The 25,827-nt window shown below is 39.6% G+C and overlaps 2 protein-coding genes across 3 annotated transcripts in view; both read left to right on the top strand.

Moving 5' to 3' along the window:
• The window catches only part of LOC124112986 (roundabout homolog 2-like), a 519,019-nt gene that overhangs the window by 97,351 nt on the left and 395,841 nt on the right, over nt 1-25,827 (top strand). For both annotated transcript variants that reach the window (XM_048398286.1, XM_048398287.1), the window contains exon 2: nt 14,783-14,856. The gene's annotated coding sequence lies outside the window, so the exon portion shown is untranslated. The remainder of the gene's footprint in view (nt 1-14,782; nt 14,857-25,827) is intronic.
• On the top strand, nt 18,515-21,454 carry LOC125381414 (extensin-like). Its single transcript, XM_048397935.1, has one exon. The coding sequence runs from the start codon at nt 18,515-18,517 to the stop codon at nt 21,452-21,454; it is 2,940 nt and encodes a 979-aa protein (XP_048253892.1).

Raw genomic sequence — 25,827 nt, 5'->3', positions numbered from 1 at the left:
TGTCTGGTCCACGCTCGATTATTTACAGACTGCCGTCATATAGCTGGAATATTGTTGTGTGTGGCGTTAAACAACAAACAAACAAAACACTTGACCATGGACTTGTGAGATCACTTACAACAATAACAATAATTTCATCTATAATGCGCCAAATACCATTCACCAAGTGAATGCTCATGACTCTACATCACTATTCCAGTCTGTGGATCAGTCAGACTTGCACTTGCGGTAATTATTAGTTTGGAATCATAATTTCTAGATTATATATATAATAAGAACAAGTTGTCCCCGTTGACTGGCTTCATTAGACTGTACTCTCCGCTTGTTTAGACTTACCTATTATAAGAATAGAATTACTATACACCCATGGACTGGTCATTCATTGGAGCAAGGCTATGAATCAGTGTGCACTACCCTGTAGAATCACACCCCAGCCTTGAGCAATACCTTGTGGAATAGCATTTGCTCATCACGCCGAAGACCCGGGTTCGATTCCCCACAGCTGGGTACAATGTGTGAAGCCCATTTCTGGTGTCCCCCGCCATGACATTGCTGGAATAATGCTAAAAGCTGCGTAAAACCGAACTCACTCACTTACTCCAGGCCACCATGATATTTCTGGAATATGTCTGGCTGTGTCGTAAAATAACATTCATTTAACATTTTTATATCAATGTCATTGAGTTCTCATGTCATGTTTATGGATGGACCTGCCATTATGATTAGACCACTAACTTCCCTGGCTTGAAGAATTTGTCACAAGTTTGACGGCCATATGAATTATGAAAATATGAAACTTATTCCTAGATAAAGGTCTTACTGTTAAATAATGTATCGTTACACCAAGCAAATGAACCAATTACATCAATAGATAGTCTTCTCTGAAGACATCTTAGTGTTGGTGATTCTGTCTTAGTTCTCCATCCTGTAAATCACATCAGCTGGAGCGGCAGTCCTATCTGTCATGACACTGCATCTTGGGCATCAGGTGATGTGTTCCACAGCTGTGTGTGATTAGTGGTGACAGCTGTCTCCGCAGCAGTATATGACAGGTCTTTGACATACTGCAACTTATTTCAAAGAAATGTACGTAAATATTTTCTTAAGATGATGTTTATTAGCGTACTTGTTGAATATAAAAAAACAGCCATAGAAATAAACTTTGAATGTTTTTGTTTAAATTTCTGGTGTGGTATGTATTCCCACTATTCCACTACAAAATGCATGATCACTGTTAGTATGAAAGGCTCCATGTCTGCATCATGTTCTCCCATCATAATAATCATAGTAGTTGTATCATCGCCTTCACTGTTTGGTTCATTGTAGAATCAGATTCAAGTTTTTACCAACATTCAGAAGTCTACTTAAATGCATAAGCTGCAATCCTCCTCAGCGACTATTTTAACATTTGAGTTTAGCAAATTTGCAATATTTTGACTAAAGAGGCTACAAATCTTTCGATAAATAAACAAACTATGCATTTTTAAAAATAACAAGTTCATCATTTCCGTTTTATCCTGTCTGCTTCAATGCCAAACTTGGACTCGCATCGTTTTATTGTTTCCAAGTGTACTCAAACTATATATTATTACAAGCTCTGTTTTATACAGGGCTCTATATTAATGCAGTAGTAGAAAATCTGGCAATCAATTTTCCTGCCTGCTGTTTACTTATGCAAATCTAACCATCAATTGATCGAAAACAAGATTCACTGAAGAATGTTATGGGTACTCGTGGTAAGCTTAAAAACATACATCAACTTTTATTTGGACGACCTCAGTTGACCTGACCTAGATCATCTGCATAATGATGATGCATATAAATGACAAGAAACAATGTAAAACATAATCCACTCATATCATATTTGAAAATAATGATAATATAGAGTTGCAGCCCCCCTTGTCGAAAATAGAGGATTGGCTGTTTGGCCGTTTGGCTGTCTCGCTAAATCAAACCAGCATCAATATATAAAAAATATTATATGTCAACAACGTGGAACAAATTACAAGGAACAACCTTTTTAATAAGACAGTTAACATGCAACAATATGATCCATAACTACAAGTGATAGTAAAACATACAAAGTGTGTAACCTTCTGTCTTACAACATTTATGCTTAATGTGAATCACTTCTGTCAAAATTTAATAAACACAGATGTTTTGCACAGTTTCTTAAAATATATCCAGTTTCGTAAAAATATATATGTAAGGAAATAAAATGCCTCAAAATTCACATTTTCTGAAAATTGGGATGAAAATCAAATGATTTATTTGTTGTGGCCTAACACATGCTGACCACAAATATGACCTACAAAAGAATCAATGGTTATTTTCATACAGACTCTCATATAATCCATGTAATCATAGAAACAATTACTTTTATTGTACCAGCTTAGACCAAAAAGATGTGGTCAATCAGCTTTCCACGGATCCCAGCTATTTTGGTATTCATAGTCCCTAATAAAGCCATGTTATTAGAAAACTCTGTGTTATCATAGGTCCAAAACCAACTGACCAAGAGTCCCTGTTATCTCTCCTTTGAAGTAGTTTATATAATAGTAAAGAGGTTTTGGATGGTGACAGCTACAAAAACTGTATTAGTTGGTTGAGTTGTAAGGGTCAGATGTGATTTGGAGATTAATTGTTTTGAAATATGGCTGGAGGCTGACCATCTGGGCCACAGTCTGTGTTCTCATCATCCATGACACATGGACATCATGTCATATTGCGTTTGATTACTGCCCCTTAGACGGGGCACAGTCGGAGAAAGTAATGTGAAAATTATTGACCAAATATTGACCATGTCTGTCCAATGTTATCACTTTTATACTTGCAACGTTTACTGTCACAACTGTTGGAGAATGAAGTTAATGTGATGATGGTGTAGTTATACATAAACTGTTTTATTTCTAAACACCTGATGTGGTATTAGTAATTCCTGAACTACAAAACGATGACATTTTGTTTCTCTGTTATATTTTTTCTTGTATAAATTATGGTTGAACTTGTGATGTATGTGTAATGTGAAACTGTATTTTGTCTTGAAACGTTCTAATCATATGATCTGTAAAATGTGTTTGTAATATATTGAAAACAAATCAAATTTATTGTCAAAGCTGGTGAGTAGTGTGTTGGCCCCTAAAATTGGTGTTCAGCAATCCATCTTGTCATAAGAGGCAAATAACAGGAAAGGTTGGAAATGCTTGCTGACTTGATTGATGCATATCATTGTTGACTTGATTGATGTGCATGATGTCAATCACTGGTTTGTCCCAACCAGACTGCTGTGATATAGCTGGAATAGTGCCATGTTAAACAAACAAAGGAGTGTTGACTAGAATAATTATTTCTAAAATAAATATCAAATATGCCTATCTGACAAATAAATAATTGATCATAATGTATCATTTAACAGCACAAAAAGCTAAATCTACTGAAAGTGAAAACTGCCAAAATAAAATCTGCTCATGAGGTGTCCAACAGGGCTGTCATTTACTGCCCTATTTATTCACAGTAGGTGCTCATAAATCTTATTTTGTGTTGAAATCTTAAACATTGTGACCTTTGTATGATGTGTTTTTAATGATTTGATAAGAAAAGGTCAGTGTATAACTATAACTTCTGAAGTTCAATTATTTATATACTATTATTGTCCTGTTTTGCAAGAATTCTTTGTGTTGCTGTGTCTTTGTGTGGGAGAAAAAAACAAGATCCTTCTTATTGTACCAAACACGTCTCGAGTTATTGGCCTAATTTATGAAAGCATTGACCATGTGGTGATTGTGGTCAGTACATGCCCTGAAGGGGTGGGGATGTATCCCGAGGGGGACGGGACATGCAAGCACAAAACTTGTCCCCTTATTAGTCTTGGCTGCATTCACAAGGCTTGCCATCTTCCTACTAAAACCATTGAACATGATACCCTTAATTTGTGAAGTCCCTTTGTGGAATTAATTGGGGTTGGAGATGTCCCACAAGTTCTTCAACATGTGTTCTCAAACCAGGGTCAGTTTATTCTGGTCTGAACAGATTACTGTAGAATAGTAGCAATACCCTTTAATTGAGTCCTACTTGCAGCAATGTTAAACGTTTTACCGTAATATGTCAGACAGCACATTGGCACATGCATGTATACTTGACAGCTAACTTATGGGCAAGATTGGGAATGAGAAAATAATGACATAATCATTTGTTATTAGATATATCATGTGTTAGTCAATTGTCACTAAGTATGCAAGCATTCGTAATATTTTTTTTAAAAAGTGGTTTGTTTATTAGTTTGACATTAACATTAAAATATGGTTGTATGTTAAAGATCTACCATTATCAACATCAATATTGATGTTTAGTATTACAGAGTGGGAGATGGGTATGAGTTTGTTTTATATCACGAATCTTTGTCTCTGTTTGATATGAACATTAAGGGATTTCATTGTAGGCTGTATTCTGTTCAAAGCAGCATTCAAAACTCAATCCCTCACTCGCTCTCAAGGGCAGGGACTTGTGGATTTGTTTGCAATATCTTTCTGTTGGTTATAAGTATTAAGTTGATATTATCTAGCATTAAATAACAGAACTTTTAAATAAGTTGGGGGTTTTTAAAGAAAGAAATTGCAATATCGTTTGGTTGATTTTAAGTATCAAGTTGATATCATCCAGCATTAAATAATCAGACTTTTAAGTGAGTTCATTATATATTTTATTTTATTTGTGATATTGTTAAATAAAATAACAGGACTTTAAGATGTCTTTGTTATGTTTTATTTTTTTGTCATATCATACATATTAAATTGATATCATCTAGCATTAAATAACAGGACTTCTGATGAATTCCTTATACCTTCTTTTCTTTGTGATATCATTTTGTTGACAATAAGTATCATGTCAATACTTTTTGAAGAGTTTGTTTTATCTTTTATTTCATAATAGCAATGTTCACATAAAAATACTTTATTGTTGTTATGTAAAACCCCATTGATTCTCTCCAATGTACTTCGGCCAGACTTTGTGTTTTTATGCAAGAGATGACTGTCTCATGCCTGAGTCAGGTTGTCCAAGTTGCGAAACAAGAGAGTCACAGACAGGTAACACAGACAAATCACCAAAAGACACACCTGTGTTAATTAGTGTTAGTCATCTTTCAAAGCAAAACATCAAGGCATGGACAGGCTTTGAGACAAGGAAATTCAGTCATATATCTGGGATGAGTTTATGAACCTCCCACCGGGCTAAGTGAAGCTGTGTGGGCCAGGGATTGGGTGTCTAATCATGCCGGTCGGCATCACATGCCATACATACATGAATCTGACAACTTGTCACTTTCATTAGGCTTCAACCCCTCTGGAAATCTTTTGAAAAATAGCTCATTTGTTAAAATTAGTAATTTGAAGTTTTGATTAAAAAAGCCTTTATTTTCGAATGTCTTTTGATAAAATAAAAAGCTTTGCTTAAATTAAAATTAAAAATAACATGACGCAAAATATTTATGGGGAAATATGTGTTATTGAAATTTAGACTTAGTCATTTTTGCAGACCTTTTATCCATGTCATTATCTTATCTTGGCCATTTCTTGTTTTGTGTAACGCATTAAAGATCTCTCTCTCTTTCTGTGTATAGCATTAAAGATCTCTCTCTTTCTGTGTATGGCATTAAAAAATCTCCCTCTTTCTGTGTATAGCATTAAAGATCTCTCTCTCTTTCTGTGTATAGCATTAAAGATCGCTCTCTTTCTGTGTATAGCATTAAAAAATCTCCCTCTTTCTGTGTATAGCATTAAAAAATCTCCCTCTTTCTGTGTATAGCATTAAAGATATCTCTCTTTCTGTGTATAGCAGCAAAGATATCTCTCTTTTTGTGTATAGCATTAAAGATATCTCTCTTTCTGTGTATAGCATTCAAGATCTCGCTCTTTAGAATCAAGAATCAAGAATCAAGAATTTTTATTGTACAGAACACCCTCGTAGGGCAGGGTACAGACTATCTACATATAGGAATAAATATAACTATAAATATGAGAGGTATATATATATGATGTACATTATGTATAGAGGCATTACATGTTATTTCATTTACATCATATAAACATTTATGTATATTAGGATATTGCTGGCAGCGTACACTTAGTTGAATTGAATATAATAGAATTTTCTCATGGCCTCAGCTTGAACATGTATGTGTATACAGAGTATTAAAGATCTCTCTCATTCTGTGTATAGCATTAAAGATCTTTCCCTTTCTGTGTATATAGCATTCAAGATGTTTATACAAGACATTATTACTGATTCAGTCAGTTCTTTTGTTTTTTGACTAGTTCTATAATCCTTGAAAATATGTTAGTTCAACTCAATATAACTTTGTAAGGCTAAATCTATATTTTAGTAAAATGAGTAAATATTTTCTTGAATATTTTATAACAAAAATAAAAAATATTTTATGATGACGACTTACTTGGGGCAGTTTAATATTTGTAAAAAAATAAAGTCAACCATGTCAAGTTTTAGGGATGAATTAATTCTATAGTACTCTGTCCTACTGAGGGGCTAATGACACTAAAATTGCATTTATTATCAGGATAGTTGTGTGAAAAGAAAATATGATGATTCACACTGAATCCTAGGAATCTATGAACAATAAAGAAATGACACTTAAGATTCTTGGTAAGGGGCCTTCAATTTAAGAAACCCGCCCAGAATATGAATTAGTTCAACCCATCAAAACCCAAGGGTGACAAAAATTACAAATACTGATTAAGGGCTCTTTAGTCTCACATGCAAGCCCTGAAGATGGGTATATGCATAATGTCATATTCACATTTATTACTCATATTTACCTGCACATGTGTGGTCTTGATTGTGACCTTGTAAACAGAAGTTGATCACTCCGACAAGGACAATATTTAGAAACGTGCATCCCCCACGATGGTGTTTGAACAAGTCATCCAGCTCACTGCCATATTGCTAAAAAGCCCCATAACTCATACAGGGCAAATACTAATCCGTGTATTAGTGAGAGAACATCGCGGGTGAAGAGGCTGCCAGGTCAGTTGGTGTTTTCGGAATCCTACAAAGACAGTGGAATAGGTGGAGTGGGGCTTACTGCCAGGCTGTGTTATTTGTGGCTGTGCACACACAATGTTTTGCAGTCTTGTGAAAGGAAATCCACTTTCAGCTCCTTTCATGGATGTGTTTCATGGGATTAGCCTGTTACATGATTTGATATTGTTGGAATCAGTAGCATTGTGAATTTCTACAATATTGTAAGTTAATGAAGCATGCCCAGGTTACCGGTTGCAGCTCGCTAACGTATAAAGAGTATTATTTTTAGAATGTTGTAAAACAAACAGTTTATTTTGGTTTCCAATTCACAAGTCTGGGTTCTGGAGCATTATTAATATAGGGTAAAGGGGAGACATTATTAAAGAGGGTGGGATGGAGGAATATAGCATTTAGACATTATTAAAGGGGTGGGATGGAGGTATATAGCGTTCAGACATTATTAAAGAGGGTGGGATGGAGGTATATAGCGTTCAGACATTATTAAAGGGGGTGGGATGGAGGTATATAGTGTTCAGACATTATTAAAGGGGGTGGGATAGAGGTATATAGCGTTCAGACATTATTAAAGGGGATGGGATGGAGGTATATATGGCATTCAGACATTATTAAAGGGGGTGGGATGGAGGTATATAGCGTTCAGACATTATTAAAGGGGGTGGGATGGAGGTATGTAGCGTTCAGACATTATTAAAGGGGGTGGGATGGAGGTATATAGCGTTCAGACATTATTAAAGGGGGTGGGATAGAGGTATATAGCGTTCAGACATTATTAAAGGGGGTGGGATGGAGGTATATAGCGTTCAGACATTATTAAAAGGGGTGGGATGGAGGTATATGGCGTTCAGACATTATTAAAGGGGGTGGGATGGAGGTATATGGTGTTCAGACATTATTAAAGGGGGTGGGATGGAAGTATATAGCGTTCAGACATTATTAAAGGGGGTGGGATGGAGGTATATGGCGTTCAGACATTATTAAAGGGGGTGGGATGGAGGTATATAGCGTTCAGACATTATTAAAGGGGGTGGGATAGAGGTATATAGCGTTCAGACATTATTAAAGGGGGTGGGATGGAGGTATATAGCGTTCAGACATTATTAAAGGGGGTGGGATTGAGGTATATAGCGTTCAGACATTATTAAAGGGGGTGGGATGGAGGTATATAGCGTTCAGACATTATTAAAGGGGGTGGGATTGAGGTATATAGCGTTTAGATATTACTAAAAGGGGTGGGATGGAGGTATATGGCGTTCAGACATTATTAAAGGGGGTGGGATGGAGGTATATGGTGTTCAGACATTATTAAAGGGGGTGGGATGGAAGTATATAGCGTTCAGACATTATTAAAGGGGGTGGGATGGAGGTATATAGCGTTCAGACATTATTAAAGGGGGTGGGATAGAGGTATATGGCGTTCAGACATTATTAAAGGGGGTGGGATGGAGGTATATAGCGTTCAGACATTATTAAAGGGGGTGGGATAGAGGTATATAGCGTTCAGACATTATTAAAGGGGGTGGGATGGAGGTATATAGCGTTCAGACATTATTAAAGGGGGTGGGATTGAGGTATATAGCGTTTAGATATTACTAAAAGGGGTGGGATGGAGGTATATGGCGTTCAGACATTATTAAAGGGGGTGGGATGGAGGTATATGGTGTTCAGACATTATTAAAGGGGGTGGGATGGAGGTATATAGCGTTCAGACATTATTAAAGGGGGTGGGATAGAGGTATATAGCGTTCAGACATTATTAAAGGGGGTGGGATGGAGGTATATAGCGTTCAGACATTATTAAAAGGGGTGGGATGGAGGTATATGGCGTTCAGACATTATTAAAGGGGGTGGGATGGAGGTATATGGTGTTCAGACATTATTAAAGGGGGTGGGATGGAAGTATATAGCGTTCAGACATTATTAAAGGGGGTGGGATGGAGGTATATGGCGTTCAGACATTATTAAAGGGGGTGGGATGGAGGTATATAGCGTTCAGACATTATTAAAGGGGGTGGGATAGAGGTATATAGCGTTCAGACATTATTAAAGGGGGTGGGATGGAGGTATATGGCGTTCAGACATTATTAAAGGGGGTGGGATTGAGGTATATAGCGTTCAGACATTATTAAAGGGGGTGGGATGGAGGTATATAGCGTTCAGACATTATTAAAGGGGGTGGGATTGAGGTATATAGCGTTTAGATATTACTAAAAGGGGTGGGATGGAGGTATATGGCGTTCAGACATTATTAAAGGGGGTGGGATGGAGGTATATGGTGTTCAGACATTATTAAAGGGGGTGGGATGGAAGTATATAGCGTTCAGACATTATTAAAGGGGGTGGGATGGAGGTATATAGCGTTCAGACATTATTAAAGGGGGTGGGATAGAGGTATATGGCGTTCAGACATTATTAAAGGGGGTGGGATGGAGGTATATAGCGTTCAGACATTATTAAAGGGGGTGGGATAGAGGTATATAGCGTTCAGACATTATTAAAGGGGGTGGGATGGAGGTATATAGCGTTCAGACATTATTAAAGGGGGTGGGATTGAGGTATATAGCGTTTAGATATTACTAAAAGGGGTGGGATGGAGGTATATGGCGTTCAGACATTATTAAAGGGGGTGGGATGGAGGTATATGGTGTTCAGACATTATTAAAGGGGGTGGGATGGAAGTATATAGCGTTCAGACATTATTAAAGGGGGTGGGATGGAGGTATATGGCGTTCAGACATTATTAAAGGGGGTGGGATAGAGGTATATGGCATTCAGACATTATTTAAGGGGGTGGGGATAGACGTATATAGCATTCAGACATTATTAAAGGGGGTGGGATGGAGGTATATGGCATTCAGACATTATTAAAGGGGGTGGGATAGAGGTATATGGCATTCAGACATTATTAAAGGGGGTGGGATAGAGGTATATAGCGTTCAGACATTATTAAAGGGGGTGGGATAGAGGTATATGGCATTCAGACATTATTAAAAGGGGTGGGATAGAGGTATATAGCGTTCAGACATTATTAAAGGGAGTGGGATTGAGGTATATGGCATTCAGACATTATTAAAGGGGGTGGGATAGAGGTATATGGCATTCAGACATTATTTAAGGGGGTGGGATAGAGGTATATAGCGTTCAGACATTATTAAAGGGGGTGGGATAGAGGTATATGGCATTCAGACATTATTAAAGGGGGTGGGATAGAGGTATATAGCGTTCAGACATTATTAAAGGGGGTGGGATGGAGGTATATGGCGTTCAGACATTATTAAAGGGGATGGAGGTATAAAGCGTTTAGACATTATTAATGGATGATTTCCAACCATAATCAAACATCCTCTTGTACTGGTGATCCCCCTGCTAATGTATTACCACTCTTTGTCCTCATTCCCACACATTGAGATGCAGGAACTACCCATGTAGAAGAGCTGCAGTCCTATTTCAACCACCCGTCAGTGTGGCGAGGCAGTGGTCATTGTGTTTGTACAGCACATGAATAACAACATGGAGTAGATGACCTGTGGTCTATAGCAATGCTATCAGTACTACCACATCACTTAACATGCTATTGACATGATGTGTATGCATGTTGATAGAGCTAAGAGAAAGGCGATAGCAGCATGGTAATACATCAGTGTTTATATTATATATGCATATATGACTCAGTGTTGATCTGCAATTACCATCCTTGTCGATTTCCACAAGTTTGATAAGTTGTGACAATAGCTTGAGATAGCCTTCTGTTCAGCAAGTGTACTGCCAGCCTTATGGTTTATGGACTGCTTAGTGGTAGTATTAGCGCGTTGATTGCTGTTAATATCGCATTGAAAAGCTGGGACATTTACACGTCTACATTAAGCAAAATGTCATCAGTCATTGTCAATTGCGGTGGTAATGATATTTACAACACTAATAATACATATGACATTGCCGGTGCTGTCTGACAAAATAATCATAGCAACGTACGACAGTAAATGTGGATGAAATTGACATGACAGAGGATTGAAGATCTCAATTACTGCTAATGCATTTTTGATTTAGTTTTTGAAATAGGTGCCATTGTGGAGGCTGTGATTGTGTCAATATCATACCTGAAATCTCTAGCTCACAAATAACCCCCTACAACTTGAGCCTGTAATTAATGGTATTAGTCGTGCCGTGACAATATTAAAGGAGCAGGTAGGATAAGGATTTGGTTCAAATTTTAATGTTGCGGGAGAATTTGAAACATTGGTATACAAATTGTCAGACATGTTCCAGTGACTGATAACTAGCCTCTTTTCTTTCTTACTCTTGCAATTTGGGACATGGTGAAATATGTAGGTGTGGCTAAATGATTGAAAATGGCTGATTTCAAAAGAAAATATCAGTGTGATGATCAAGTCTGTGACCAAACATTGGGCTCTGTCAGGCCTCAAAGTTACAACCAATGTGGTCACCATGGCAATTATAATTTCCACTTGGCGACCTATATTATTTAAGCAGTTTGGTTCTTGGACAAAATCAAGCAGGCAACTTGAATACTAACTGCATATTATAGAAATACAATACATTAATAAATACTGATAGTCTGAACTAAAATTTCATTTAAAAAATCTAAAAATCAATTGTATGGGAAATATTAATCGACCATCTTATCAAGTATTTTCAACAACATTACTAATAACAAAGCTTGTTACACTGAACGTAAGAAATCGGTTTTGCTGCAGTTAGGCAGATCAGATATGCTTCAACCGTATTATACATTACTGACTATTGTCTTGAAGTTCAACTCCTTCATTTTTCACCTGGCTCCCTGAAAACAATCGTTAGGAGCCACAGGCTCCTTAGGAAAAAATAAACTTTGAGGCCAGCATGTTTGTACTGGTTTTTTCTACATGTATGAAAATCAGCATGTGTCAATGGCCTGCTCATGTTCAAATATTAAGAAAACACTTCCTAAAAACTCTAATATCAACCTTTTTGACATATTTGATCTTTCTCTATGCATTGGGTGTTGTCATAAGTCCAAAACATACAGTGCTTGACATGAAAAAAGCCTAGTTCTCATTCATATAAACACATCTGATAGCTTTCTTAACAATTTCTAAAAGTTGTGCTCAAAACTTAAATTATGCAGATCTCCTTCAGGCAAACAGGGTCGTAAGCCTACATTGTCCTCTCCAAACACAAAACTGCATGAAGATATTTGTGCTCCTTTCAGCAAAACGATAAAATAAATATGTTTTGCTAACATTTTACTGGAATGCTTCAAAAACACGAACTGCACACTATACTTTTTATAATTGCCTATATTTAACGTCAACCAAATAACATGCTTGTAATAAAACCTTACATCAAGCCAACATTTGTTTATGCTTAAAATTGCCGACATGGCAACTTTACATTTCCCTTTGGGTGTAGACAGGATCCCAGTAGGAAGGTACCTATTGATTCTCAAACCAGTACACTTGGGGCCAAAGCAGTTGACAGCTGTGCATTTATCCTTTTAAACGAACACATAACAAAGCTTCCAGTAATTGAATAAACTAAAAGGTACAATTCAATTAAATGTGATAAGAAAATGCATGTAGACAAGTGTCCACTCGACCGTTTTAGTCTTTCAGTGCAATTTCCACACGGCAGTTCCTATCCTGAAGTCTGTTAATCAAATGATCAATGGTAAGACGCCAACAATGCATGGGTGTTTAATTCCTGTGTCGTCATCTCTGTATGCAGTGTGGCACGTAGAGTGGTACAACATAGGATGTGGAGGATCACACAATTTGACTACCGTCTTTGATTCCGTGATCGTGTGTGTCAGTGACTCTCGGAGATAGCGTATCAGGGTACGCTTCACTGGGGATGACAAGAATCCTTTATTCTTTGATAGGGTTTTAATACAGTTCCTTAGATAATGGGAAGAATAGTGTCATTATTTGTATTATTTTCAGCGGTTTTCTTCTGACTCACACTGAAAAAGGGATGTAGTGCCTTGAGAGGTAATGCAGTGTCATGAATCTGGATTTACATTTCTCATATGGTCAGTTAAAATATTCTTGTTTCCCATGATGTTTTGTCCAAACTGACTGGGTAGATTGAAAGGATTTTTTATTTTGTGTGTGTAGGTTACAAAACTGTAAAGTTCGATTATGATCTGGGCTTGAGTATGAAGACAGTTCAGGCCATGGCGACCACTTCTAGGTTTTCCTTTGAATCTAACACACTTTGAATGGATGGCTTGTGCAAAAAGTTGGAATATGTTTCCAAAAAGAAATTTGACTTGAAAATATCTTTTCTTATCAGTGCTTAAGCAAGTCAAATTTCCTTTTGGCAACCCATTCCAACTTTTTTGACAAGCCATCCATAAAATAATATTATGTTTATAGGCAATTTTATGGTGGGCCGGTAATGAGAAACATATTTTTTAACAACCATGGTTATTAATGCAACTCCTTTCAAAATAATAGCCTTTATTGCAACTGTAATGATATAACAGAATTACAAATGTAGCTAATATGGCTGTATGATATCTTTTAGCTAATTAAGCTCTAATGGTTTTATTAACATAATGCAGAAACACTTGCTTATCATTCATGTTTTACTTGAAATGTCACATGCTCCTGTGGAACTTATGCAGACTGGTTCCTGGGTGTTTATGCCTTGTGTCACCTTTATGATACATAAATATGGAATCATGTAACGTGATACACAATTTGATACACAGGAAAAGATACAGGATTAATACACAATATTACAGACCAAAGTTCAAGATTGGTCATGACAATAATTGTATTTCCAGAGCTGTCTGAGAGATTGGTCTCTGAGTCATGAAAAATAAACTTGGTTTCATAACACAGTTACCATAGCTTCATTTTGAATGTGATTTTTATGACACAGTTATTCCTGAAAATAAACAGCCAATCAAAGCTGTTATAAGATGGTACTTGTTAGTTCTAGTACACGCAGCCACACCCCTGTATAAGTGCAATAATCTAGAATGCTACACTGAACCCAATTTCACCTCACGTCCCATACAATCAGAAACAATAATTTGTATAACAAATTTGTATAAAAGTATAACAATTACTGGCAGAAGTTTGTACATAGGACAATTACCTGCTGCGATGTTTGTAACCTGTAAATTGTTTATGAAACTAATAACGGTAGGATTTAAGAACGGACTTCAATGTTTCTTTTTGCGTTTCTGGAGTTATAAACATAACGACTGGTGTGCTGCTGTAAATAAGTGTTGCATGCCAGTTTATATGTTTATAACTCCAGAAATACAAGAACATATTGAAGTCAATTCTTCTAAATAAATATACCAACAACAGCTTCACAGACTGCTTATTTATTCATTGACACAAAAATAATTGTTGACGATAATACAAAATCTGTGACATCATTCAGCCCAGTAACATAAGCTCTGCCCATCTATTCTGAGCCAATCAGGAATAGCGGAACTACTTTCAGTTTACCGGGTATTCATCGTATAATGGGCAGGTTTCTCAGCAGGATAAAGCCAAAGGATAAAATCGGTATCTCCTGGGGTCATCAAGTGCAATTATATTTTTGTCTGTAAACCTGAGGCAAACAATATTTTCCAGTATTTTAAGAAAACCAGGCTCTCCTTGCTTTCTCTTTTTGAAGAGTCTTGGTGATCTTAATGCTAAGAATATTGTATGAGCAACTTCGCCATGTCGCAACGCTGCATTGTCTATAATTGTCCCTCTGTTTTCAGGTGGGTCAACACTGTTGTCCTGAGTGAACGATTCGGAGGATATATTCTCCCACTAAAGAACCAACTGTCTGAAGGTAAGACAATATATTACGATGTTTTTTCTACCAAAAAAACAAATAGCCTATTTTAAAACATTTTACAATAAACATTTTTCAATAAACATTTTACAATAAACATTCAAATAAACATTTCAAATAAACATTTCACAATAAACATTTCACAATAAACATTTAACAGTAATCATTTCACAGTAAACATTTCACAATAAACATTTAACAGTAATCATTTTACACTAAACATTTCACAATAAACATTTCACAATAAACATTTAACAGTAATCATTTCACAGTAAACTTTTCTCAATAAACATTCTACAATAAACATTTCACAGTAAACGTTTCTCAATAAACCTTTTACAATAAATATGAATACAAAAACAGGGAACCAATGAGGTACCTTTGTTATCTTAGAACTGTCAGTCCTCCAGGGAAAACCATTAAAAATATCAAATTCTTCCCAAATTGCGAACTTTATTTAGGAGCTTTAATTTGGAATTGATGCCGGTTTGTTTTAGAATCGTTAAAATGCCAGGTTGAAAGAGATACAAAGAAATTCAAACCTTAAAAAAGATTCTTGAACAATCTGTGACCCAGATGCAGGCTGATTTGTTCATTTCACAAGCTAATTAAAATGCCGATGAATCATGATCAGACAGGGATTAGTTTTTCCTGATTTTCCTGAATGTCTTTGAACCATGAAGGAATTTTCACCTTAGGTTAAAACTATTTCAATTTTTCACAAAATTTAATTTACGACAGCCCCCTAATTCCCCGCTATGCAGTTTGGTAGTATAAAGATGCATGCTGATGTTTTAACACATTCAATACCCAATGTTACTCCATAAGATGTGTCAAATTAAAAAAATCGGTTATGCGTGAAAATTGTTTGTTGTGTTGGTAGTAATTAAGAAATGGGATTTGGAGATTTGGGCCTATTGTGATTAAAATTTGGTTCTGTTAATTCAGACTTTTTCTGGACCAGATGCTTAAGGGTAGCAGTCAGGACGGGCGGAAATTAAAATCATAATCTTCTGAAATTGAAATTTGCTTTCACTGTGGAAACTGATTTGTCATAAAGGTGGTGCTGGAAATGCCCATGTAATGGTCGCCGTGACAATGTGCTGTCACAGTAGGAGTGCCAGGTTTGGGAAGCGAGGATGTTGGGTGGATGAAGTGATCTGTTTGAAAGAAAACGTTTTTTTGGTCAGCAGTGATGCATTGGGAACTGCCCGAGGATTTGTGTCTCACTCTGCGGTTCTGCATTAACGAACAAGTGACAATTACAATTTTAATGAGCCCACAAATTCATTCTTGAAGGTTTGGTTTTTAAAATGCTCATTGTTTTCATTGCTTCATGTCGGCGATGAGCAGATCACTTTGCATGCTTCCCAGGGAGCTGAAATGGCTTAAATTGGATGAGGGCAAGTCTAAAACTCAAATTATCTCCACATTTGCAAATCATTTGTGGTAAGTTACAAACATTCATCTTCCAGTGGGAAACGTGATACCACAAAAAGATTTCAAACAAAAATCATAATTAAAAAATTGTTATCTGTATCAAACAGCCGACTGACAAACTATTGATCATATAAAATGCCCAGTCTATTCTCATGTCGAAGACATTTTAAGGTTTTGGCAAGAAAACATAAAAAACAAATGTCATAGTCGTGCTTCTAATCCCATAACTGAATTTACAAGCCTTCATAATCCTAGTGGAAACTGATCTGAAAAACATTTCAACCTAAAATGAAAATTGACAACAAGAATGCATTTATCACAATCCTGTCTTTGTACAAAAACAGATAACTTAAAAGAAAAGGAATTTGAACATATTTGTTTCCAGTTTTTAGAAACATTACTCTCGAGGATGTTCTTGTTGACATATGGTTGCAAAGATTTCTACAGAAAATATCCGTAACTGATTCCATTAATGTGTCTTTGTGTTATGAAGAAAGGGAAAATACTACTTTCCTGACACAACCCATCAGATAAAACACAAATGGCATCATCACTTTTCATGGGTCTTGTTCCAAGTTGCGATTCATCAAGACTGTCTAAACCGGCAGAGGTGATGGCATATTTTGCAATTTGTGCTCTTCTTAGAGCATTCTGTCAGAGAGTTCTTAAAGGGCAGATAACTCTATGATGGAGCACATCTCTATAGCTCCTATCCTCCTATTTTTTAGCTTCATGAGCTTTGTCATTCTATTATCAGGACAAGGCTATTAGATGTTATGGTACTCTCATCAGTTGTGAGGGCGATAGTATCTGTATTAATCTCTGTAATCACACTTGTAGCATGAAGTTTTGTAGGGCGTACCATAAATCAGAGGAGATAATTCTAAATGGCTGATATTGTAACTGTGTGCTACATTTTCATAATAGCTAGCAGAACACTGACACAGAGCGTATTGTGACCTGAACCAGTTTATCTTTTGACCTTTAAATGTCTTGCATCTTCTGGGTGTTTTTCTCATGAATATTCATAGGGACAAAGCTAGGTTATGTCAGGTCATGTATACTATTGATCAATTTGGTAACTATAGAATGGTTTGTTTTTTATGTATGAGCTATTCAGTTTTTCAAAAAAGTTCAATTTGGTTGAAATTTGTTTTAAATTCTGACATGACAAGGCAGGGTACCTGGATGTGGCTGGAGTTATTGCCCCTTACTGTCAACACTGCATTGTAAAATAAATCTTTGCAGAAGTGATACCTTATGCAAAGTTACAAGTTTCGATGGCAAAACCGTCTCCTTACTGCGTTGCAAGATTCTTGGCAACAACTCGGGTGGGTAGTGATAAGAATATTTAAAAAGCTGTAAAGGCAACACTCATTGCAACCCATACAACCTCCCTCTTTCCCTCACTCCCTCAAACTCACACTGCCCCTTCCTCCCTCTTTCCATCAAAACCTCCCTCCCTCCCTCCCTCACTCACTCACTCACTCCCTCACTCACTGGGAGCTGCCTGAGATGGTCAACATTAACAAAGTCAAGACTCTTACAGGTCCAGACAAGCAAGGTCCATACAATATTCAGACAAAGACGCAGTTGTGAAAATAAGTTTACGTTATCAATCAGCCTCTCAACCTCTGTTCTTTCCTTATTCTAATGAATCTGCCCGAGGAACATCTATCTGCAGGCCATGGGGAGAATACATTAAAACATGGCTGAAAGTCTTCCCATAACTGTATGGAAATCATATTTAACTGATTATGAAACCAAAACATGTTTTAAAAAATGTCATGTTATCCCCCAGCTGTAAAGAAGATATGCTCTACAACTTTGTGTCCTGTCCCTTAGCTTAGGCGTGCCCGTCCCTGCCGCCAGCACTTCACCACCCACAGGGAATATGTCACATCCTCCCTGCTGCCAGCACTTCACCACCCACAGGGAATATGTCACATCCTCCCTGCTGCCAGCACTTCACCACCCACAGGGAATATGTCACATCCTCCCTGCTGCCAGCACTTCACCACCCACAGGGAATATGTCACATTGTCCCTGCCGCCAGCACTTCACCACCCACAGGGAATATGTCACATTGTCTCTGCCGCCAGCACTTCACCACCCACAGGGAATATGTCACATTGTCTCTGCCGCCAGCACTTCACCACCCACAGGGAATATGTCACATTGTCTCCGTGCCAGCACTTCACCACCCACAGGGAATATGTCACATCCTCCCTGCTGCCAGCACTTCACCACCCACAGGGAATATGTCACATCCTCCCTGCCGCCAGCACTTCACCACCCACAGGGAATATGTCACATCCTCCCTGCTGCCAGCACTTCACCACCCACAGGGAATATGTCACATCCTCCCTGCTGCCAGCACTTCACCACCCACAGGGAATATGTCACATCCTCCCTGCTGCCAGCACTTCACCACCCACAGGGAATATGTCACATCCTCCCTGCCGCCAGCACTTCACCACCCACAGGGAATATGTCACATCCTCCCTGCCGCCAGCACTTCACCACCCACAGGGAATATGTCACATCCTCCCTGCCGCCAGCACTTCACCACCCACAGGGAATATGTCACATCCTCCCTGCTCCCAGCACTTCACCACCCACAGGGAATATGTCACATCCTCCCTGCTGCCAGCACTTCACCACCCACAGGGAATATGTCACATCGCCTCTGCCGCCAGCACTTCACCACCCACAGGGAATATGTCACATCCTCCCTGCTGCCAGCACTTCACCACCCACAGGGAATATGTCACATCCTCCCTGCTCCCAGCACTTCACCACCCACAGGGAATATGTCACATCCTCCCTGCTGCCAGCACTTCACCACCCACAGGGAATATGTCACATCCTCCCTGCCGCCAGCACTTCACCACCCACAGGGAATATGTCACATCCTCCCTGCTGCCAGCACTTCACCACCCACAGGGAATATGTCACATCCTCCCTGCTCCCAGCACTTCACCACCCACAGGGAATATGTCACATCCTCCCTGCCGCCAGCACTTCACCACCCACAGGGAATATGTCACATCCTCCCTGCTCCCAGCACTTCACCACCCACAGGGAATATGTCACATCCTCCCTGCCGCCAGCACTTCACCACCCACAGGGAATATGTCACATCCTCCCTGCCGCCAGCACTTCACCACCCACAGGGAATATGTCACATCCTCCCTGCCGCCAGCACTTCACCACCCACAGGGAATATGTCATCTCCTCCCTGCCCCCAGCACTTCACCACCCACAGGGAATATGTCACATCCTCCCTGCTTCCAGCACTTCACCACCCACAGGGAATATGTCATCTCCTCCCTGCTGCCAGCACTTCACCACCCACAGGGAATATGTCACATCCTCCCTGCCGCCAGCACTTCACCACCCACAGGGAATATGTCACATCCTCCCTGCCGCCAGCACTTCACCACCCACAGGGAATATGTCACATCCTCCCTGCCGCCAGCACTTCACCACCCACAGGGAATATGTCACATCCTCCCTGCTCCCAGCACTTCACCACCCACAGGGAATATGTCACATCCTCCCTGCCGCCAGCACTTCACCACCCACAGGGAATATGTCATCTCCTCCCTGCCCCCAGCACTTCACCACCCACAGGGAATATGTCACATCCTCCCTGCTCCCAGCACTTCACCACCCACAGGGAATATGTCATCTCCTCCCTGCTCCCAGCACTTCACCACCCACAGGGAATATGTCACATCCTCCCTGCCGCCAGCACTTCACCACCCACAGGGAATATGTCACATCCTCCCTGCTGCCAGCACTTCACCACCCACAGGGAATATGTCACATCCTCCCTGCTCCCAGCACTTCACCACCCACAGGGAATATGTCACATCCTCCCTGCTGCCAGCACTTCACCACCCACAGGGAATATGTCACATCCTCCCTGCCGCCAGCACTTCACCACCCACAGGGAATATGTCACATCCTCCCTGCTGCCAGCACTTCACCACCCACAGGGAATATGTCACATCCTCCCTGCTCCCAGCACTTCACCACCCACAGGGAATATGTCACATCCTCCCTGCCGCCAGCACTTCACCACCCACAGGGAATATGTCACATCCTCCCTGCTCCCAGCACTTCACCACCCACAGGGAATATGTCACATCCTCCCTGCCGCCAGCACTTCACCACCCACAGGGAATATGTCACATCCTCCCTGCCGCCAGCACTTCACCACCCACAGGGAATATGTCACATCCTCCCTGCCGCCAGCACTTCACCACCCACAGGGAATATGTCATCTCCTCCCTGCCCCCAGCACTTCACCACCCACAGGGAATATGTCACATCCTCCCTGCTTCCAGCACTTCACCACCCACAGGGAATATGTCATCTCCTCCCTGCTGCCAGCACTTCACCACCCACAGGGAATATGTCACATCCTCCCTGCCGCCAGCACTTCACCACCCACAGGGAATATGTCACATCCTCCCTGCCGCCAGCACTTCACCACCCACAGGGAATATGTCACATCCTCCCTGCCGCCAGCACTTCACCACCCACAGGGAATATGTCACATCCTCCCTGCTCCCAGCACTTCACCACCCACAGGGAATATGTCACATCCTCCCTGCCGCCAGCACTTCACCACCCACAGGGAATATGTCATCTCCTCCCTGCCCCCAGCACTTCACCACCCACAGGGAATATGTCACATCCTCCCTGCTCCCAGCACTTCACCACCCACAGGGAATATGTCATCTCCTCCCTGCTCCCAGCACTTCACCACCCACAGGGAATATGTCACATCCTCCCTGCCGCCAGCACTTCACCACCCACAGGGAATATGTCACATCCTCCCTGCCGCCAGCACTTCACCACCCACAGGGAATATGTCATCTCCTCCCTGCCCCCAGCACTTCACCACCCACAGGGAATATGTCACATCCTCCCTGCTCCCAGCACTTCACCACCCACAGGGAATATGTCATCTCCTCCCTGCCGCCAGCACTTCACCACCCACAGGGAATATGTCACATCCTCCCTGCTGCCAGCACTTCACCACCCACAGGGAATATGTCACGTCATGGACCCACATACATCATCTGATATTCTGGCATGCAAGCTGCTAACTGTGAAGGGTGTTCCTCCAAAGGTGGTTTGAATCCAGACTGGCCTTAGCTCTGATTCTAGGTTTGTCTGCACCCTACCCGTGCTTGTTGGTTTCACCAAATTGCCGAGTTTAAGACCTGCATCACTTCTGGCTTTCCCCCCACCTCAAGCGGAGTCTCTGTGATATGAATATGCCGTAAGGGACTGGTCATGTATTATAGGGAGGGTCACAATGTATCAACTATATGGTGGGGCATACAAAAAGGACGCAGTTCTATTTTTTCAAATAAAAATAATGATATAATATAAAGGCATGATGTGGATACTTAGAGAACTTGACCCGTGAAGATCCGGGGTAGGAAAGGTCTTCAGCAACCCATGCTTGCCGTAAAAGACGACTATGCTTGTTGTAAGAGGCAACTAATGTGATAGGGTGGTCAGGCTTGCTGACTTTGTTGATGCATGTCATCGATCCCAATTGTGTGGATCGATGCTCATGATATTAATCAATGGATTGTCTGGTCCAAAACTTGATTATTTACAGGCCGTCGTCATAGAGATGGAATATTGCTGAGTGTGGCGTTAAGCAACAAACAAACAAACTTAGAGAACTTAATGTTCTTCATGTTTGCGAAAGTTTTTTTCTATTTCTTTAGTTTGACACTCTTGATATGCAAAAAAGGGCCCTGAAAATACATCATACTTTTGTTTTAGATGTAGTTTTCTTTAATATGCATAAATTCTTTACATTTATCCTAAAGTTTTGGGAGCGATTTTGATTGTGATCTTTCGAAAATAATAGAAGAGGGCATTAAAAAATAACTTATAATGAACTTCTTGTCAAGTCCTTGGATTCACTGAGTCATTACCATGTGCATCTTAGTCAGTACTAAGTACTAAGTCCATGTTAAAGTATGGGAATAGCGGTTGATCACATTTGGCAGGAGTCCCTAGACGCTTGTGTCCATTATGCTGGAGGCAGTCGTTGATAACCAGAGGGTAGCGCCATGTTTAATAGGATTGCAAGTGTGCATGCAAACCCCTCTCCAGATAGACAATATAATGTGTTTGATAAAATGTATATATCACTCCTGATTTACATGTGACTCTGTACCAGTCCAAGTGATGTTTTTTGTTCAATATTTTCAATCAATTTTGCACATGAAATTTGGAACAGGATTATTAAAGATATTTATCGTTTTCTCCGAGGAGCTATTCAATTTTAGATCTTTTCAAACTGAATCCATTCAGTCGGAACAATATTATGACATGTGACAAGATTAGATTTTAATAGTTTGAAGTTTAGTAAAAAATCACAGTTTTAGAGAATTTATTAAAATTTGAGCAAAATCAAATCAGGAATCATTAAAATGTTTGCATTTTTATTGATAATTCTTTCTCACAAGCATTTTAGATAACACATCAGAATTTTGTTCCAGAAAACTGGCATCAGTTTTAATCTTTGAACTTATCAGTTTGCAACTTAATTGCATTTCTAAGGATGGTAAAGGGTTGGCCAGTGATGAGGGTGTCGGTTTGCCATGCACGAGCCCTGGGTTTGATCCCCAACATGTTAAGCTCAATATTAATACCCCCAACAGAAAGGAAGTTGTGCTAAAAGTAGTTTAAAAAACATTTTGTACCTCTGGAGATAGTTCAATTTTGCTCAACTTTTGTGAAGCATATGAATTGAGTCAAATAACTTGTCATGATAATAATAGCTATAAAATAACTATCCATTTAACTTGCTCAAAGTGCATGACATTTCAGAGTTCTCATTGGGGGCATACAATCCATGCTGCCTGATACATGATAGGTGTGTATTCTACCGGGTACCCAGTGACTGTGACATTTCAGAGTTCCCATTGGAGGTATACAATCCATGCTGCCTGATACCTGATAGGTGTGTATTCTACCGGGTACCCAGTGACTGTGACATTTCAGAGTTCCCATTGGAAGTATACAATCCATGCTGCCTGATACATGATAGGTGTGTATTCTACCGGGTACCCAGTGACTGTGACATATCAGAGTTCCCATTGGAGGTATACAATCCATGCTGCCTGATACATGATAGGTGTGTATTCTACCGGGTACCCAGTGACTGTGACATTTCAGAGTCCCCATTGGAGGTATACAATCCATGCTGCCTGATACCTGATAGGTGTGTATTCTACCGGGTACCCAGTGACTGTGACATTTCAGAGTTCCCATTGGAGGTATACAATCCATGCTGCCTGATACATGATAGGTGTGTATTCTACCGGGTACCCAGTGACTGTGACATTTCAGAGTCCCCATTGGAGGCATACAATCCATGCTGCCTGATACATGATAGGTGTGTATTCTACCGGGTACCCAGTGACTGTGACATTTCAGAGTCCCCATTGGAGGCATACAATCCATGCTGCCTGATACCTGATAGGTGTGTATTCTACCGGGTACCCAGTGACTGTGACATTTCAGAGTCCCCATTGGAGGCATACAATCCATGCTGCCTGATACATGATAGGTGTGTATTCTACCGGGTACCCAGTGACTGCTGGGTGAATTGAGGTATAGTTCAAATGAAGGCACAGCACTTCTCAATGTTATTATAATCCTTTCCTCCTACATAAGTTTTGGTTTTTTTCATTAAGCTACTAATTATATTACATCTTAATAATTATTTTAAATTTCATATTGTTTGTGACATTGGGCTGCTGTAGGTTGATCCATTTACTGTAGAATGGTGCGGTTGAACCGCGACTGGGTATATTATGACTTGAGATTTCCTTATGTTGATATTTTGAACAGTTTCAATCGACTCGCTGAAATATCCAAAGCAATGGTTACAGAAATTAAATAAGAAACCCACTTAGCAATAAAAGATTTTTGTTAAAAACAATAAAAAATATTGAATATTAAGCAAATAGATTCTGAATGGGAAAGAGGGCATGTCTGATATACTCTGCCTCAATCTGCTACGAAGCATGTCTTCCCGTAGTTGTGTCAAGATTCCTTAACAACCGACAGTGATGTGGAACCACAGTTTCTGCTTTTCGTCTGCACTGCTGATGTGAATGATGGCACGCAGCTGGGAAGATACAGCTTTGATAACAGCTGAAGCCGTTCAGGGTCTTAGTCCGGGGTTGAGACCAATTTCCCCAACACTACCCAAGCTGTAGCATGTCTGATTTTATCTTTTTTCATTTACATAAAAATTCAGTGGCGGAGACTCTATCCTTGATTATAAAGATTTGTCAATGTTAAAGGTTCCCAGGCCCCATTTTGACTTTTGATTTAGGCCAAAGCCTGCTGAATTTTGTAATCTTCAATTCTTTGCCTGTCGTGGAAAGGTCAGAGGTTACCATTTGAAGGTCATGGGTCATGTTTGCCATATCAGGCACAAAGTTTAGGAACGGCATGTTTGAAAAGTTGTAAAATTATTTTTCACTTTGTCACTTGGCTTTTATTCCAAGTGTGAGATTTCTAGAAGCCTAACAGAGAATTTTATTGCCTATTGGATTTTTTTTTTAAAAATGACTAATTTTGACTCAAAATGTTTCATCTTTAATTAATCTATGCAGCAATCCCTCACAATTATTGGCTGCATCAGTAGAGAACCCGGTAATCAGAATGAGCCATAAGAAAAGTGAAAAAAATACAAATAATCATTTGCACTTTGAAATGAAAGATGTTGGAAACATGAGGGCGCGAAACAGTTTTGTTGCTTTTCTCGTCTCTTTCTCATTTGAAAATATATTTTTTCAATATTTTGAGATTTAGAAATAAAATTAATGTTCTAAAACTATAACCTGAGATTTCATTATACCAATCATATTTGATATTGTTTTGAAAACCCAAAAAACATAATGTGTATTGCATGGAATAATGCTAATGTCTATAAGGGTTATTATTACACTTGAACCTGATTAATACATACACCATGAAATGGTAATCTTCCTACACTGTAGATCTGGACATTGTGATGGACAACTTGTATAGAGAATGGTTGGACCAGGGATTACCTTGGTCTATCTAATAATAATAATAATAATATATAATAATATGTGGGTGCTCAAAGCGCACTTGTTACCCGAGTCAATGGATCAGTGTGCAGTCAACAATCATTCTCAGCTCCCTGGGGAGTATACTACCCTAATTGTGGTCCTCATAGGGATACTTTTCTTGGAATCCCAGGCTTGACGTTCACTGGCCCCAGAAATAGGCTTCACACATTGCACCCATGTAGGGAATCAAACCCGGGTATTTCAGCACAAGGCTACCCCTCTCCCACACCACCACCTGCATGACAATGGGTCCCCGGTTGACGAGGGTGAAAACCGTCATATATTTATAAAGTTGCATATTCTCTCAAGCCATGGGCACATTGTGAAAGGTCATATCTGTACAAGGTGGTGAGGTGAAATGGGGTTTGACATC

The sequence above is a fragment of the Haliotis rufescens genome, unplaced genomic scaffold (genome assembly GCF_023055435.1).
Source record: "Haliotis rufescens isolate VD_foot unplaced genomic scaffold, xgHalRufe1.0.p SCAF_18, whole genome shotgun sequence".
Lineage (NCBI taxonomy): Eukaryota > Metazoa > Mollusca > Gastropoda > Lepetellida > Haliotidae > Haliotis > Haliotis rufescens.
Note: the sequence above shows the minus strand (reverse complement) of the source record. Positions and strands in the feature narration are given on the sequence as shown.

Coding starts and splice junctions, on each gene's coding strand:
- LOC125381414 (XM_048397935.1), top strand. CDS start 18,515: ATGTCACATCCTCCCTGCTGCCAGCACTTCACCACCCACAGGGAATAT.